The sequence below is a fragment of the Monodelphis domestica genome, chromosome 2, assembly GCF_027887165.1.
Source record: "Monodelphis domestica isolate mMonDom1 chromosome 2, mMonDom1.pri, whole genome shotgun sequence".
NCBI classification, from domain to species: Eukaryota; Metazoa; Chordata; class Mammalia; order Didelphimorphia; family Didelphidae; genus Monodelphis; species Monodelphis domestica.
The window spans coordinates 64,173,841-64,189,419 of record NC_077228.1 but is presented as its reverse complement, the minus strand read 5'-3'; the positions used below and the strand labels follow the sequence as shown (position 1 = coordinate 64,189,419).

Sequence of the window (15,579 nt, the reverse complement as noted above, 5' to 3'; positions counted from 1 at the left end):
TTCCTCCACTAGTCATAGAACCAGGTTTGGCAGAGCAGATTACTGATGGATTGTTTGCAGTGACTTGAAATGATTGGGTCCGTTTTTGCTATGTCTGATAGTTTGTGTGACAAAAAGGAAGAGGACGAGAGAATGGGAGGCAAGAAGGAGGAGTAAGAACAAACTTTAAGATCCTTTAAGGATTACAAAGTACTTATCTCACATTTTATTTGCGATATATATTATAATAAATATGTTAAATATATGATAAAATATGCTAGCACGTTAAGTATACATGTATTATGTATTGTATATATGCATTGTATTATATGTATGTGTATTGTATTATATATTATATTAAATATATTAAATTTATTATAAAATATATTGCATTAAATATGTAATAAAATGTAGTTATAGTAAATCTATACTAAAATATGCTATTATATAGTTATACTATACAATAAAATATCATAATATTAAATTTCTATTTATTGATATTAAAGAACAGATCAATTATATCTATAATATATAAATGTATATTTATGTTATATATTTATTTAATATATAATATATTAATGTACAGTAATTTATTATTATAATTATAGAATTATATTATATGATATATTTGTATAAAATAATATAATATATTATAATATATAAATATATGTAGTATAATAAATATGTAATAAATAAAATGATCATTTTATTTTGAGAAACATTGGGCTCATTTGAGACCTGCAACAACTCTAAGAAGGAGGTAGATCTCTTAGGTATTGTTAATCCCAATTTACATATTGGGAAATTAAGACTTAGATAAAATAGGTGATTTTTCTATGGCCACACACTTAGTAAACTTCAGGGATGGTACATTAACACTTTTCTTTAAATCTGCATCAAGCAATCTCTTGTGTTGTTGTTGTTCAGTCATTCATTAGTTTTATTTGACTCTTCATGACCCTCTTTGGGGCTTTTTTTTTTAAACCCTTACCTTCCATCTTGGAATCAATACTGTGAATTGGTTCCAAGGCAGAAGAGTGGTAAGGGCTAGGCAATGGGGGTCAAGTGACTTGTCCAGGGTCACACAGCTGGGAAGTGTCTGAGGCCAGATTTGAACCTAGGACCTCCCATCTCTAGGCCTGGCTCTCAATCCACTGAGCTACCCAGCTGCCCCCTGGGACTTTTCTGACAAAGACACTGTCATCACCCTCTCCAGTTCATTTTATAGATGAGAAAACTGAGGTAAAAAAGGTCAAGTGACTTACCCAGGGTCACACAGCTAATATATCTGAGGCCAGATTTAAATTCACAAAGATGTCTTCTTGACTCTAGAGGCCCAGATTCTATCCACTATCCCAAATAAAAATCTTGAAGTAATTTAGCTTCAGTTTGGGGAGTATTGGTTTTCCCCTAAGTTATCATCATGCCCTGAAATGGTAGACTCAGATGAAGTTTGGAAGAATGCCATCTGCACTAGGATATTGGATTCTCCTCTTGGTCTGCCAGCCACAGCATCATCTGCCATCACTCTGTCAACACATCTTCGTCCCAAAGGGAGGATTCCTGAAACTTTCCAATTGTGATAGGAAAATATTTGGTTATGCTGACTTCTCTACAATTGACTTCATTTTTTACTATTCATGATGATTGTTTTACTAAGTGTTTAACCATCCTTCTATCACTTGTAAAACTCCAAATTAGTCATGATGAGTGATTCCTTTGATAGATTGCTATATTTTATTTAAAATGATTTTATTTAAATTTTTGAATTGATATTTGTTAGATACTAACCAATTGTTCTTTTCCCAATATAAGTTCTAGAAATATCTTTGGCTCACAAAGGGGTTAGGGAGAGTAGTTCTCAGTTTTTAAGAATAATTCAATTAGTATTAATTTTTCTTAAAAATTTGGTAGAATTCTCCTATAAATCCATCAGAAGCAGGAGTTTTTAATTTGGTAATTCCTTTATAGCTAGTCCTGTTTCCTTTTTTAAATTGGATTACTTAAGATCTCTATTTAATCTTCTGTTAATTTGCACATTTTGTATTTTTGAAGGCATTCCTATGTTTCTTTTGTGTTCTCAATTTTGTTAGCATGTAATATTACATAGTAGGTTCCCATAATTTTTATTTTTTCTTCTTTTGTCCTGATTTCACCTTTTATCTATTTTAATTTCTGATCTCTCCTTTTTTTTTTATCAGATTAGACTATAGATTGATCAGTTTTGATAGTCTTGGGGAAAGTTTTCTGTTTTGATGATCATTTCTAAAGTTTTTTTTATCTATGCTCTGAAACCAATTACAAATTCAAAATATTCAAGCTCACCTTGTAACCCCAACAGTATCATTGTACAGTGGATAAAATGTATGACATTTATTAACCATGTTACCATAGGCAAGTCATTTAAACTCTCAAGACTTTTTCCTGTAAAGAAAGAATAGTAACATTTTCCTCCCAGAATTATTGTGAATCTCTAATGCAATATTATATGCAAAACATTTAGCAAACTTGAAAGTGATAAGAGAATGTCTATTATTACTGTTACTATTATAACAATGGAGGCAGCTGGGTGACAGAGTAAATAGCGCACGAGGCTTAGAACCAGGAAAATTCATTTTCATGAGTTCAAATCCAGTCAAGGACACTGACTAGCTTTGTGATCCCTGGGCAAGTCACTTAATCCTGTTTGCCTCAGTTTCCTTATCTGTAAAATGAACTGAAGAAGGAAATGGCAAACCACTCCAGTATCTTTGCCAAGAAAACCCCAAATGGGGTCATGAAGAGTCGGACATGACTGAAAAATGGCTGAATGATGATGATGACATTGGCACATAACCTGAACTCAACCTGTTACCTATATAGATAGGCTTATATTCATATAGCTGAGGTTTTCACTCATTGGGCACCTACTATGAGCCAGCTACAGGCTGGGTATACTTTGTATACTGGGTATACAAATAAAGGTAAAATGACAGTCCTTGCTCTCAATGAGCTCACATTCTAGTAGGGGAGAGACCATGAAAACAATTATGTACAAACCAGAAATGCAAAAGACAGATGAAAACTTAGTACTATATATATTAGTATTAAGCATTCCAGGAAAGGCTTCTTATAAAAGATGGATTTATAGATGAAATTTAGACGGACGGTAGGTGGAGGAGATGAGGAGGATAAGAGTTCCAGGCATGGAGAGAGCAAATCAAAATGCCCAGAGCTGGGAGATGGAGAGGGTAGTTCAAGGAACAACATAGAAGCCCAGAGTCCCTAGATTACAGACTAGGTAGGGTGGGGATGGAGGAGAAGGAAGCAATGGCAGGAATAAAATGATTGGAAAGATAGGAAGAGGTTAGATTATGGAAGGCTTTAAAAGTAAAAGAGGGGGCAACTGTGGATTGAGAACCAGTCTTAGAGATAGGAAGTCCTAGGTTCAAATCTGGCTTCAGACATTTCCCAGCTGTGTGACCCTGGGCAAGTCACTTGACCCCCATTGCCTAGTCTTTACCACTCTTCTGCCTTGGAACCAATACACAGTATTGATTCCAAGATGGAAGGTAATGATTTTAAGGGGGGGAGTAAAAGAGATTTTTTTTTAAATTTTTTGATTCTGGAGGCAATAGGGAGCCACTAGAGTTGATTGAATAGGAGATGAAGAGAGAGAGGGACATGGTCAGACCTCGATGTTAGGAAAATCAGTTTGATAGCTAAGTGGATAATTGACTAGATACCTGGGATAGAGAGAGCAACCAGCAGGTTCTTGCAATAGTCTAAGTATGAGGTGACAAGGAGCTACCCCAGGATAGACAGTGTCATAGCAGAGAGGAAGGAGATGTTATAAAGGAAGAAATGACAGAACTTGGGAACTGATTGGCTAGTGAGGAGTTGGGGTGAGATGCAATGAGGAGCTCAGGATAACTCTGAGGTTGCAAGCCTAGGTATGTCCAAATCCACATGAAATGTTAAAGAGAAAAACTTTATATTTATATCACAAGGGTGATTGAGTTTCTTATCTCCTAATTCTTCCATTTTTGTTCTCGTTGTACCTTGGTACCATAGAGGCAGTGAGATCACATTTCCTATCAGAAAAGGTAAAGCTGAACATAGCTAAACTTTCCTGAAAGGGAAACTATGACTTATCTTTCCCTATAATTTTGGTTAAAAATATGATAAATTTCCATAGTGCTCTTTCCCTAACAGCTAGGATCTTTTCTAGTCTATGACCTTTTAGGTTTCTCATGATTCCCTTAATCATACATACTCTGAGTATATGGATCATGTCATGTATGTCTTATATGTTCCACTCCACTTCAACACAGCACTCAGCTTAAAAAAATGTTTGTTAATGAAATAATCTTGACTTTTCCTTTGACAGGTTGCTCTACACCTTTGGGTATGGAAAACCAAAAAATAGAAAATAATCAGATTACAGCCTCATCAATGAAAAAATCTTGGTTGGGAGATTCCTGGGAACCCTTCTATGCCCGTCTCAATGCTCAAGGCCGTGTGAATGCCTGGCAAGCCAAGGTAAAACCTTCACAGTGAATTAACTCCAAGTTCTCATGCACAAAACCCAAGAAACTTTGGTAAACATGACAGAATGATTGTTGACAGGAATCATGTCTCCTGTTGATACTTATTAAAATTCTAGATCACTTTAATGAAGGTAGCCATAGTACTTAGACTAGAGAGAAATCATTTCTACCTGCACAAGTCTAAGGAGTTTATCTTTTACGTATCATTGGTGATTCCCACATTTTTTAGAGATTCAATATTCTATTAGAATTAGTGAACCTGATCATTTTAGTCTTCTTAATAGGGCCCTATACTGTTTGTTTAAATTCAGAGGTAGGTAGAATAGCAGAGTGTCATAGGACACTGGAGTCATAGGACCTGATTTTGACTCCTGACTTTACTACTTTTTATGTGACTGGACAAATTACCAAAATTCTCTGAGATTCAGTTTCCTCATTTGTGAAATGAAAAGGGTTAGACTAGATGAATTCTCAGTTCTCTATAAGTCTGTATTGATTTTCTATTGTTTCAATTTCACGATACTCTGTGTGACAAATGATGTTTCTCAAATCAGCAGTATAAATGTTTCCTTCAGTTGATTGAACACAATTCAAAAAACTAATATATCCAACAGTGATAATCCATTCCACCATCAAAGTCCTAGGTTGATACTTCATCAAAGCATAAAGTGACCCTGGGTTCTTAAAGTCTGTGACAACAAGGCTAGAACTTGGGCAGATCCCTCCATACTGAAGAGTCTTCAAGTATGCTCAACACCAGTCAACAACAGTCTAGCTTAATTGGAAAACATTCATCCTCAGAGGGTTGCTCACCAGGCAATGATTTCTTTTTTGGTACAATTCATGAAACTATCTATTAAGGCTTAAAGGAATTATAATCTCCATCAGTAGAGAAAGTGCCCCACCAATGGAATCATGTATATTTGATGAAAGAAGAGATCAATCAGATATATTTGAGTCAATTGATTTGAATATATCTTTGACTTTTTTTGTTTTTTTTCCTCTTCTACAAAGGTGGATAAGTCAAAAATTATGTAGGTAACCTTATAGAAAATCAGCAAACCTAACGATGAGAACTTCCTTTTCTTTTTTCTTTTTTTAATTAATTTTTTATTTGATCATTTCCAAGCATTATTCATTAGAGACAAAGATCATTTTCTTCCCCCCCCCCCATAGCCGACACATGATTCCACTGGGTTTCACATGTATTCTTGATTCGAACCCATTTCCATGTTGTTGGTATTTGCACTAGAGTGTTCATTTAGAGTCTCTCCTCAGTCATTTCCCCTTGGCCCCTGTAGTCAAGCAGTTGCTTTTCATTGGTGGAGAACTTCCTTTTCTTCATATGCCTGAAGCATTAGTCTTTGAATTCTATATAGTATTCTAGTAGTTTTCCCCAAGGGAAAGTACCAGGAAAGCATAGGGAGTTTCCTTGTTCATGCAGTAAGAAAGTGCATAATACCAAGGTCAGAAGGGTTTCCTGCCCTGAGTTATGATGTTTGTTTTTTGAAACCCTCAGCTTCCATCTAGGAGCAATGCTATGTATTAGTTCTAAAGCAGTAGAGTAGTAAAGGCTAGGCAATAGGGGTTAAATGATTTGCCCAAAGGCACACACCTAGGAAGTGTCTGAGGGTAGATTTGAATGCAAGACCTACCATCATTAGGCCTGGCTCTCAATCCACTAAGTCACCAAGCTGCCCCCTGAGTTCTGATGTTCTAAAAAGAACCAGATATGTCTAGGAACTTCACTTGCAGACCAAAATATATATAGGATCATAGAATCATAGAATGTCAGAGCAGAAAGGACCCTAAAAGATCATCTTATCTATCCTCCTCATTTGACAGATGGGGAAACCAAGGCCCAAAGAAGTAAAGTCACTTACCTAGAATCACACAAAATTCTCTCTCCTGGATTTTTCACTTCTGTTTATCAATCACATCCAAATTATAATTATCAAATATACCCCAAATTTACACTTAATGTCTAGAATTAGGAGATAAAATCAATAGTAGTAAAATATGTCATTTTGATTTGTAATTTCTAAAGTCACTTGAGATGATCAAAGTTATATATCCAGATGTTGAAATTACCCTTCCTTGTCTTTTCATACCTGTATTCCTTTATTCACATGGGTTACAAATCAAAGAAAGTCATAGAGAAATAAAGGCACATTGGTATATTAGCCATCTCCTCTTAATCTATTTTTCCCATTTTCCTTTATTCCCAACCAAAATCCTATAGCTACTTGTTTCCTAAATCAGTGACACCAACACATTATTTTAGGGAAATGCAAATTGCCTCTGATCATTTGAAAGATTATTTTGAATTTTTAACATACCCCAAACAAAATTTTTCATTCTCTTTAAATTTTCATTTCATAGAGTATATTCTTTTACTAGCAAGGGCTGACCAAGAGAAAAGGATGGAATGATTATATCAAAGAATCATCACTATGGTGTTGCAACTCTAAAAGGCTGCGAATCATTGTTCTGAATAGATTTAGATGAGTTCACAGGACAGGCAAAATTCCCCAAAGATTCTGTTCTGATAACCTTGTCAGTCACCCAGCATCATCTGCCCCCTCACTATCCAAATAAGGATGACTCTGGGGTGAGGTCACCTTTACCTGAAGCATCTCTGATTGAGCCACAGATACTGCAAGACTAAACTGTCTCCCAGGTCCCAGAATCCTTATCAAAGTAGAACATCTAAATTATGTGTTATACATGATTGGGGAAACAATGAGCTTTTCCTTTTTAGTGGCAGCATTACAGAAGAATCTCTGTCTATCTCCCCAGGGACCATTCACATAACCAGTCAGCTTCAACCTGCCTTTTTGCTCTTCCAGAACTTTCAAGGGAAACTAAAATCACACACACACACACACACACACACACACACACACACACACACACACACTCCTTTGTAGAGTTACTGTCATTTTGAGAAAAGTCCCATTTTATTAGCATAAGGACAAAACAGTAAGGAAGGGGGTTTATTTATTTATTTTGGTCAAGTTCTGCCTCACAGGATGCAAACTCATTCATCACTATTCAATGGCTAAAGACAGCATTTTTTTGTATCCATATTCCCAGGGTTTAGCAAAGTACTTGTCATAAAGCAAGTGATTAATAAATGTTCTCTCTAGCTATCTGTTTATCTATTGTACACAGTAGGTATTTAGTAAATGCTTGCTGATTGACTATCCAATTCTTATGGTTCCATTTTAGAGGTTCAATTAAATAAACATGTACCTAGTGAACAGTATTCCAGATTAGTCACCAAGCTACCTTAGTGGAAGGAGATTTCATAGCAAGTTTCCCACACCTATATGTCATCACAAGTGAGGAAGAAGGAAATTAACATTTAAAATGAAGTACTTACTATGTGCTTACAGTGCCCTACACTATGTTAAGTATTTTACAAATATCTCAGTTGATCCTCACCCAACTTTATGGTATAAATGCTATTATTATTCCCATTTTATAAATGAGGAAATTGAGGCAGACATAAGTTAAATGACTTACTCAGGGGAAGTATAAACCAAGGGTTCTTCAAGGTCAGATAGTTTCATCTTTCCTTCTCATTTCTACTTGGGATTCTGCTTGAATTCTCTCTAGTTTCTGATGGAAAGGAATCAAGGGAAATCCATGATAGAAATAAAGGAGGAAAAAGGCATCTCTGAGCCATGGAATGACACACATCAAGGCACAGAAATGGGAAGGCATGGGACATAAAGGCATAAGATTTTAGCACGAGTAGGATTAGTAGAAATCAATTAGTCAAATGTTCTCTTTTAAAAGTGAGGCAAAAAAAGATTCAGCTCCTTCCATTCATCTCTCAACCCCTGGCAGCCTGGCTTTATCCCTAATCATCTCTCCATTGCCAAATTTTTCTAATTTTTCTTTTTTCTAAGACTCTTTGCTTTATCTTTCTACAGCATTTGACACTAGTGACCATTTCCTTCCTCCCAGGGACTCTTTCCTCCATGAGATTTTGTCATTTCTGATTCCCTTCTTACCTGTTGGGCTGAACCTTCTCAGGCCTTCTGCATTATCCACTACATGTATCCACAGGTGTCTCCGGGACTGGTCCTGAGCCCTTTTCTTCTTTCATTTTCCTCTCATGGTAATCGCATCATCTTTCATAAATTTAATTATTATCTTTATGCAGATGACTCTTTAATCAATGTAATATTCACCCACCAACCAGCATTTATTAAGTAGATACTATGTGCCAGACACTGAGGATAAAAAGATAAAAATAAAACAGTTCCTGCCTTCAAGGAGCTTATATTCTCTCAGAGAGGAGAAAATGAGTTGGCTACATATAAACACATAAACATACACATACAAAAGGAATACAAAAATACACAAAAGGAAGATGAGGTAATTTCAGAGAGGGAAGAATTAGCAGCAAGGGAAAATCTACATGTAGGAGTGGGGTTTGAAATTAGCTTTGAAAATCCAAGGGAAGTAATGAGGGAGCACATTTCAGGCATGGAAGACACCTTTTAGAGAGGCAGTTTTTGTAAACAGAAAATGCCTCCATTAGATTGTAAGCACTTTTCGGACAGGGGCTGTATTTTTCCATTTTTTATTTCGCATAGTCCTTAATAAATGTTTAATGATTTAAGACTGAACTAAAGTTTTTGAAAAGAATAGTATCTTTAAAAAACAGTATCTTTGTAGTTGTATTAATTATAAGTAGTTTTACAAAGCACTTTATACACATTGTTTCATTTAATTCTCCTCTGAGGAAAGTTCTATTTTTATGTCCATTTCAAAGATGAGGAAACTGAGTTTTATAGACTTTAGAAAACTTGCCCAAGGTCACAGAACTTAGATGTTCTCAGAGGTGGGATTCAAACCCTGGTTCTGACTCCAAGGCCAGCACCTGGAGGCTGAAGACTGAAACCAGGCTATTGTGTTTGGCAGTTGTGTTACTAGTGAACCTCAATAGAGTAATTTTAGTAGAATAATGGAAATGAAAACCACACTGCAAAGGCATCGATAAGTGCCCTTGAAAGTGGCTTATAGTGAGAAAGTAGAATAATTGCTATAAGTTATTACTTGGACTACTTTGGAAAAATCCAGCAGACAAGAGGAGAGAGAATGTGGAATACGAGCAGATGTGTACTGACTGGTGCTGACTCTAGAAAGCCAATTCTTAAATTTTCCATGTGAGCATTCATACTTCAAAGATTAACAAATTAAGGACTTGATTTATAGTTTTGTTACTTTCATGGGCTTAAGTAATAGAGAAAATGTTAATGCAGATTAAACATAAAAGTGTGTCATAGGTATGTTTTTTTCAGAGTCAATTATTAAACAATTACCAGAATATCAATGGGTACAAGGGTTTGTTGGAAGGCTCTTTTGTTTGCTTCTTCGTCCAGGTCAGAGTATGTTTATAGAAAGAGCAAAGGAAAAAGATTAAAAAATTTTTAAATAAGTGTGAATGGTTGATAAAGGATGGAATTAAGGGTACATGGGGCAGCTAAGTGGCCTAAATCACACTCATCTCCCTAAATTTAAATTTGGCCTCTGACACTTACTAGCTTTGTAAGCCTGGGCAAATCACTTAACCTTCTTTGCCTTGGTTTCCTCACCTGTAAAATGAGCTGGAAAAAGAAATGACAAACTACTCCAGTATCTCTTCCAAGAAAACCCCAAATGGGGTAAAGAAGAGTTGAACATGACTGAAATGATTGAACAACAACAACCAATAGGGCAGATGGAAATAGATGTCAATAAATAGCTTTGGAATCGAATAGGGTTTTGAAAAGGAAAAGAAGATAGGTGAAGGCCAAGGGAAGTTTTAATATGTTTAAGGAAGTAGAAGTAACTATTGTGAGGTGAAAAAAGCACTGGATTTCAAAATAAAGTACCTGGGGTAGAATTTTGGCTGTTATTGAGTGTTTTACTGCAAGCAATCAACCTGAACTTTATGGGTCTCATTTTCCTCTCATTTGTAAAATGAAGGAGTAAGATTAAATTATATCTAAGTTATCTTCCAGTTCTAAAGTCCTATGATACTACAAATTCAAGAGAACTCAGGTTACACAGCTTTGATCTCAATAACAGAGGAGAAATCAATTTTCTTTGAGTGTGTGAAGGATGGAAAGAGGGAAGGGCTGCCAAAGTTTCCACAGAGGATATGATATGGTGTCAGTTAGAACTAATTAAAGTATTTCTGAGCAGCAACAAATACTCAGCCAAGGTTATGCAATAAATTCACACTGGATGAAATTAGCATTATTTCTTGGCTTCTTCACTAACACTCAGACTTGGAGCAGAAATGGAAAGAGTAACTGGTTGGTGGGGATCACTCAAGGTTAAGGAACTTTAAAAGTTCAAATTTCAGAACAATAAGAAATTCCAGGGTGGTGGCTAGAATTTGACCGATGCAAGGCACAATCCTATTTCTCTCTACAGAGATGTTTAAAATTATTTCTAGGCTTTTCTGGCAAAGTTGCATAAAAGGAGGGATTTTTAGCTCTCTTTCTTCAGTTGTTTCAGTTGTGTCTGACTCTTCATGAACCATTTGGGTTTTCCTTGGCAAAGATACTGGTGTGGGTTGCCATTTCCTTCTCCAAGCTCATTTTACAGATGAAGAAACTGAGGCAGAGTTAAGTAACTTTGCATAGGGTCACATAGTTAGTAAGTGTCTGAGGCCAATTTTGAACTCACAAAGATGACTTCCTGATGACATTCTATCCACTGTATGACCTACCTACCCAATATTATTTCTTGCATCATCACAAAATGGGGTCTCAATGGCCATTCAGTTCAATCACTAACTGCAAAAGATACCCCTCTATAATATACCCCACAAGTGGGTAGCCTTCCAACCTTGGTTCTAAGATGTTTGGTGAGGAGCCAACCTCTTAAGGCAGTGCATCCCACTTTTGAATAACCCCAAATGGGGTAGTTTAAGGAAGTTTTTCTTTATGGCATCTATCCATTGTTCTTCATTCTCTCCCCTGAAAACAAGTAGAACAAATCTAATCCCTAGTCTTCATACCAGCCTTTCAACTATTTCAAGATAAATCATATACCCTGAGGTCTTTTGTAAAACCATGGTCCATCTGAAATAGCACACAAAGAATCTCCCATCCTTTTATCTCTCCCTTTATGATTCATGTCTAAATACTGTATACCTAAAGCACTTGACTTGTCAAAATGCCTCACCAAAATGTCTGTAACTTTCTCAGTCAAACAACAATAAGCAATGGCTTCAGATAGACCTGCTGAAACCCAAGAAAATAACAGCAATTGCAACTCAAGGTGCCAAGTCTTTGACGAGTGAAATGTATGTGATGACTTATGCCATCTTCTACAGTGATCACGGCACATCATGGAAACCTTATAAGGACAAATTGTCTATGACAGAAAAGGTATGATGGGAAGTCTTAGCAAAGAGATGGCAATGCAACCCCCAATGTTGGTACTTGGGAAAGGGACATCTAAGTTCCACCAACACTACTCCCTGGCCTTAGAAGCTTATATCTAGGTTTTGTTTAGAAACAGAATTTTTAGAGCTGGGAGGAAACTTAGAAGTCATGTAATCCAACCCTGGCATTTTAAACCTAAACCAATTAAAAAGCCAACAGGAGAAAGTCGTTGATTTGCCCAAAATTAGCTGCATTTTCTATGCATTGGTTGATGCAACCAGGAATTGGGAGTAGTGCCTTTTAATTATCCAGCACCAATATGTGAAAGCCATTTTTATTTGGAGGAGAGATAGTGTTTGAAGACTCAGTACTATTATTAACATATTAGTAGTAGTAGTTTTTTTGTGCAAAAATCATTCTTTTTCATATCATTTGGCGCAAATTAAATTTAAATGGCCCTATGATGTCACTGTGCTGTTTTCTTTTATGTAGATTTATTGTCCTATGGACTAGTGCACAAGTGAAAAAAATAACTGCTTTTGGTAGCTGAATAAAAGCATTAATATTTCAGCTTATTATTATCATCATTAATTATCCAAGCATTTTTAATTATTTAATTAAATTTTATATGCACTGATAATAAACTTGTGCTATATTGATTCTGAAGCAACAAGTAGGGACTTCTAATGAAGAGTGTGGGAAACCAGAGTTCCTCAAAACTTCTTTTTATGTCATGAATAGCTTGCTCAACTACTTCCTCTTACCCAGCAGTGAAGGTAGCCATTGTCAGAAGGGGAAACATTCTGGTTATCACCAAAAAACATTTACAGAGCAAGGCATTGCTATGAGCTAGGCAACAGCAAAACAGCAAAATACAAAGAAATCTTTGCCATCAAGGAACTCTGGTGCAGAAATAGGACATCTCTTCATTTATCATTTATAAAGTGTTTACAAATTCCCAGGCATACTGCTAGTCATTAATAATTACTTCATTAACTCATTTGGTTTTCCTCACAAACTAGGAGTTAATGAAGCTATTATTTTATCCTCCATTTTTGATGGGGAAACTGAGGCTCAGGAAGGTTAAATCACTTGGTGAAGGTTACATAGCTAATAAGGTCTTCCAACTACCAGTCCAACATAATGCTGAATCCTTTATAGTTGCATTTTTTTAAATGAACAATATACATTAGCATTTACTACCTGTAGAAGTGCCTCTACTGATCTCTAACTACCTTCTTCCTCCTTATTGGTTTTTTTCATTTTCTTCTTTATCAACCTAGAAACTCACATGCCCAGGCAAAGCCTATGATGAGCTCACAAAAGCATCCTATCCTACATGGAGGAGGGGGAATTGGACAGAAGTACAGAAAACATCCCGTCTCAATTAAAGGGCATAAAGAATTTCTCTGGGTATCTTTCTGCAAGCCTTTCTTGTACTAATTCTTTTCTTATCCTTTATTTTCAGATTTTTGTGGGAAACGTTAATACCAAAGGACAGGTCAAGAATTTTTTCAACCCGCCCATCTTTTCCAGGTTCATCCGTATCATTCCCAAGTCATGGAATCAAAGCATTACTCTTCGATTAGAACTCTTTGGCTGTGATATTTACTAGAGCTAGGATAAATATTATGCATTCAAAAACAGAAGGACTACCTTTAAGTACCCAAAAGCTTTAGAACAAGACATATATTTTATAGTTTCTAACAGTCAGATTTTTAAAACAGTTTTTCCACTGTTACTTTTTTCTCTTATCTGGCAAAAACTGAGGATCTGTACATGAGATGTTTCTAGTTTATTTTTTCTCACACCATGAAATAAAAAGATAGTTCTAATTTGGCAGCAGTCATTACATTAACATGGAAAAAATAGTGCAGGTTGTTAGTACCCAGATCACTAGCTGAGAAGTAAAACATTGTTGATCACAAATGGAATCTCAACTGGGACTCCAGAAAACTTCAATCTGGGTGATTTTTAGCCCAGATGTCCTCAGTGGAATAGGCTCTTAATAGAGTTAGTGTTGTACTCATATTTCCAGGAAAGTGATTTGCAGTCATAAACCTGAAGCATTTGGAAAGTTGGTCAGAGATAAGTTGGCTAATTTCAAGGATGGAAACTTTTAAAACCCTGTGAAGTCACTAATAAAAAAATCTTTGCTATTTTGCAATAATGAATTATGATGTAATGGTCCTTTTGTTATCATGTTTCATAATGTGACAACATAATTTTATGTATTAACCTGATGTTTCACATCACTAGCTGGTGAGGTGAGTAATAGAGGGAGAAAGGATGTTGGTGGGAATACTTGTTTATCAGTTGTATGCCTGACAATGCTCTTTTTGTCAAAATTAAAGGAAAGTACAAACAACCCTTCTATAGAGGAAAGGTACACAGTTGTGGAATTATGAATCATTTTCCTTACCGTGGAGATAATAATTTATTATTATTCAGCTGTTTCAGTTGTATCCAACTCTTCTTTACCCCATTCAAGTATTTCTTGGTAAAGAGGGGTTTGCCATTTCCTTCTTTAGCTCATTTTACAGATGAAGAAATTGAAGCAAACGGGATTACGTGACTTGGCCAGAATCAGACAGCTAGCAAGTGTCTGAGACCATATTTGAACTCAGGAAGATGAGTCTGATTCTACTCCTGGCACTTAATCCTCTATATCACCTAGCCACCTGGGATAACAATTAGACACTACAAAATCATATCTGTTTATAGGGCAAAAATAGTCTATCCTTCATTTATAAAAAGATGTCTATAGTTCACCTTAAGTGAAGGGTGAGCACTTTAAATGATTTTGGGGTTTATTTTTCTAATAGTCATGATGACTTTGTGCTGATATATTCATGATCTAATAATGTATCTCCCCTTTTGATTAGTAGCATACTGTTTTTGAAATGATTGGCCAGGGTCAGGGAGTATAGTCTCTAGACAACAAACAGAATGAAATAGATGGATAATCTCATGCCTGTAGTTAGTGCTTGATAAATTTATCAAAAAAAAATGTGTGATGCATGTGCGGAAGGAAGGAAGGAAGGAAGGAAGGAAGGAAGGAAGGAAGGAAGGAAGGAAGGAAGGAAGGAAGGAAAGAAAAGGAAGAAAGGAAGGAGGGAAAGAGGACAGGGAGGAGGGAAGGAGAGAAGAAAGGAAGGAAAGGAAGAAAAGGTACTTATTAATCACTGTCAAGTACTGTGATAAATGCTGATGATACAAAAGCAAAGACAATCTATGCCTCTGAAAAGTTTAATATTCTAATAATGAGAGACACCCAGTGGTATGCTGGTAAATGTTTAACTTGCTCTCTCCAAAAAAAGTACACACAACACACTTCTAAGTTTAATTTGCATCAGTAACATTTCTTCCATTACTTTCTTAAGCCTAGACAATCAACAAAACAAGAACTCAAGCTCTGATTTGTAATGTTTGCCAATTTACAAGATTTACAAGATAAATGGTCACATGGAAAATTTAGTAATCAGTTCAAGCTAGCTAAACTGGAATACCCCTAGAACATATATAGGGAAGGGTTAGCCAATGGAGGTATTTTGGTTTGATAAGTAAAAGGGATGGTGAATGGAGCCCCGAGGCAATAGGGTGACCCATCCTTTCCAGGATCAATGACAAAATTGTTTTAATTATTGATAAAGAACTAGAAGGAGATGGAGTAT

General features: G+C 35.9%; 1 protein-coding gene across 2 annotated transcripts in view; it reads left to right on the top strand.

The window, feature by feature from the left end:
• The window catches only part of F5 (coagulation factor V), a 95,440-nt gene extending 81,361 nt beyond the window's left edge, over nt 1-14,079 (top strand). For both annotated transcript variants that reach the window (XM_007480742.3, XM_007480744.3), the window contains 3 exons: nt 4,349-4,500; nt 11,726-11,908; nt 13,374-14,079. In XM_007480742.3, coding sequence (XP_007480804.2) covers nt 4,349-4,500; nt 11,726-11,908; nt 13,374-13,520 — 482 coding nt within the window. In that variant the 3' untranslated portion in view covers nt 13,521-14,079. The remainder of the gene's footprint in view (nt 1-4,348; nt 4,501-11,725; nt 11,909-13,373) is intronic.
• The last annotated feature ends 1,500 nt before the right edge of the window (nt 14,080-15,579 follow it).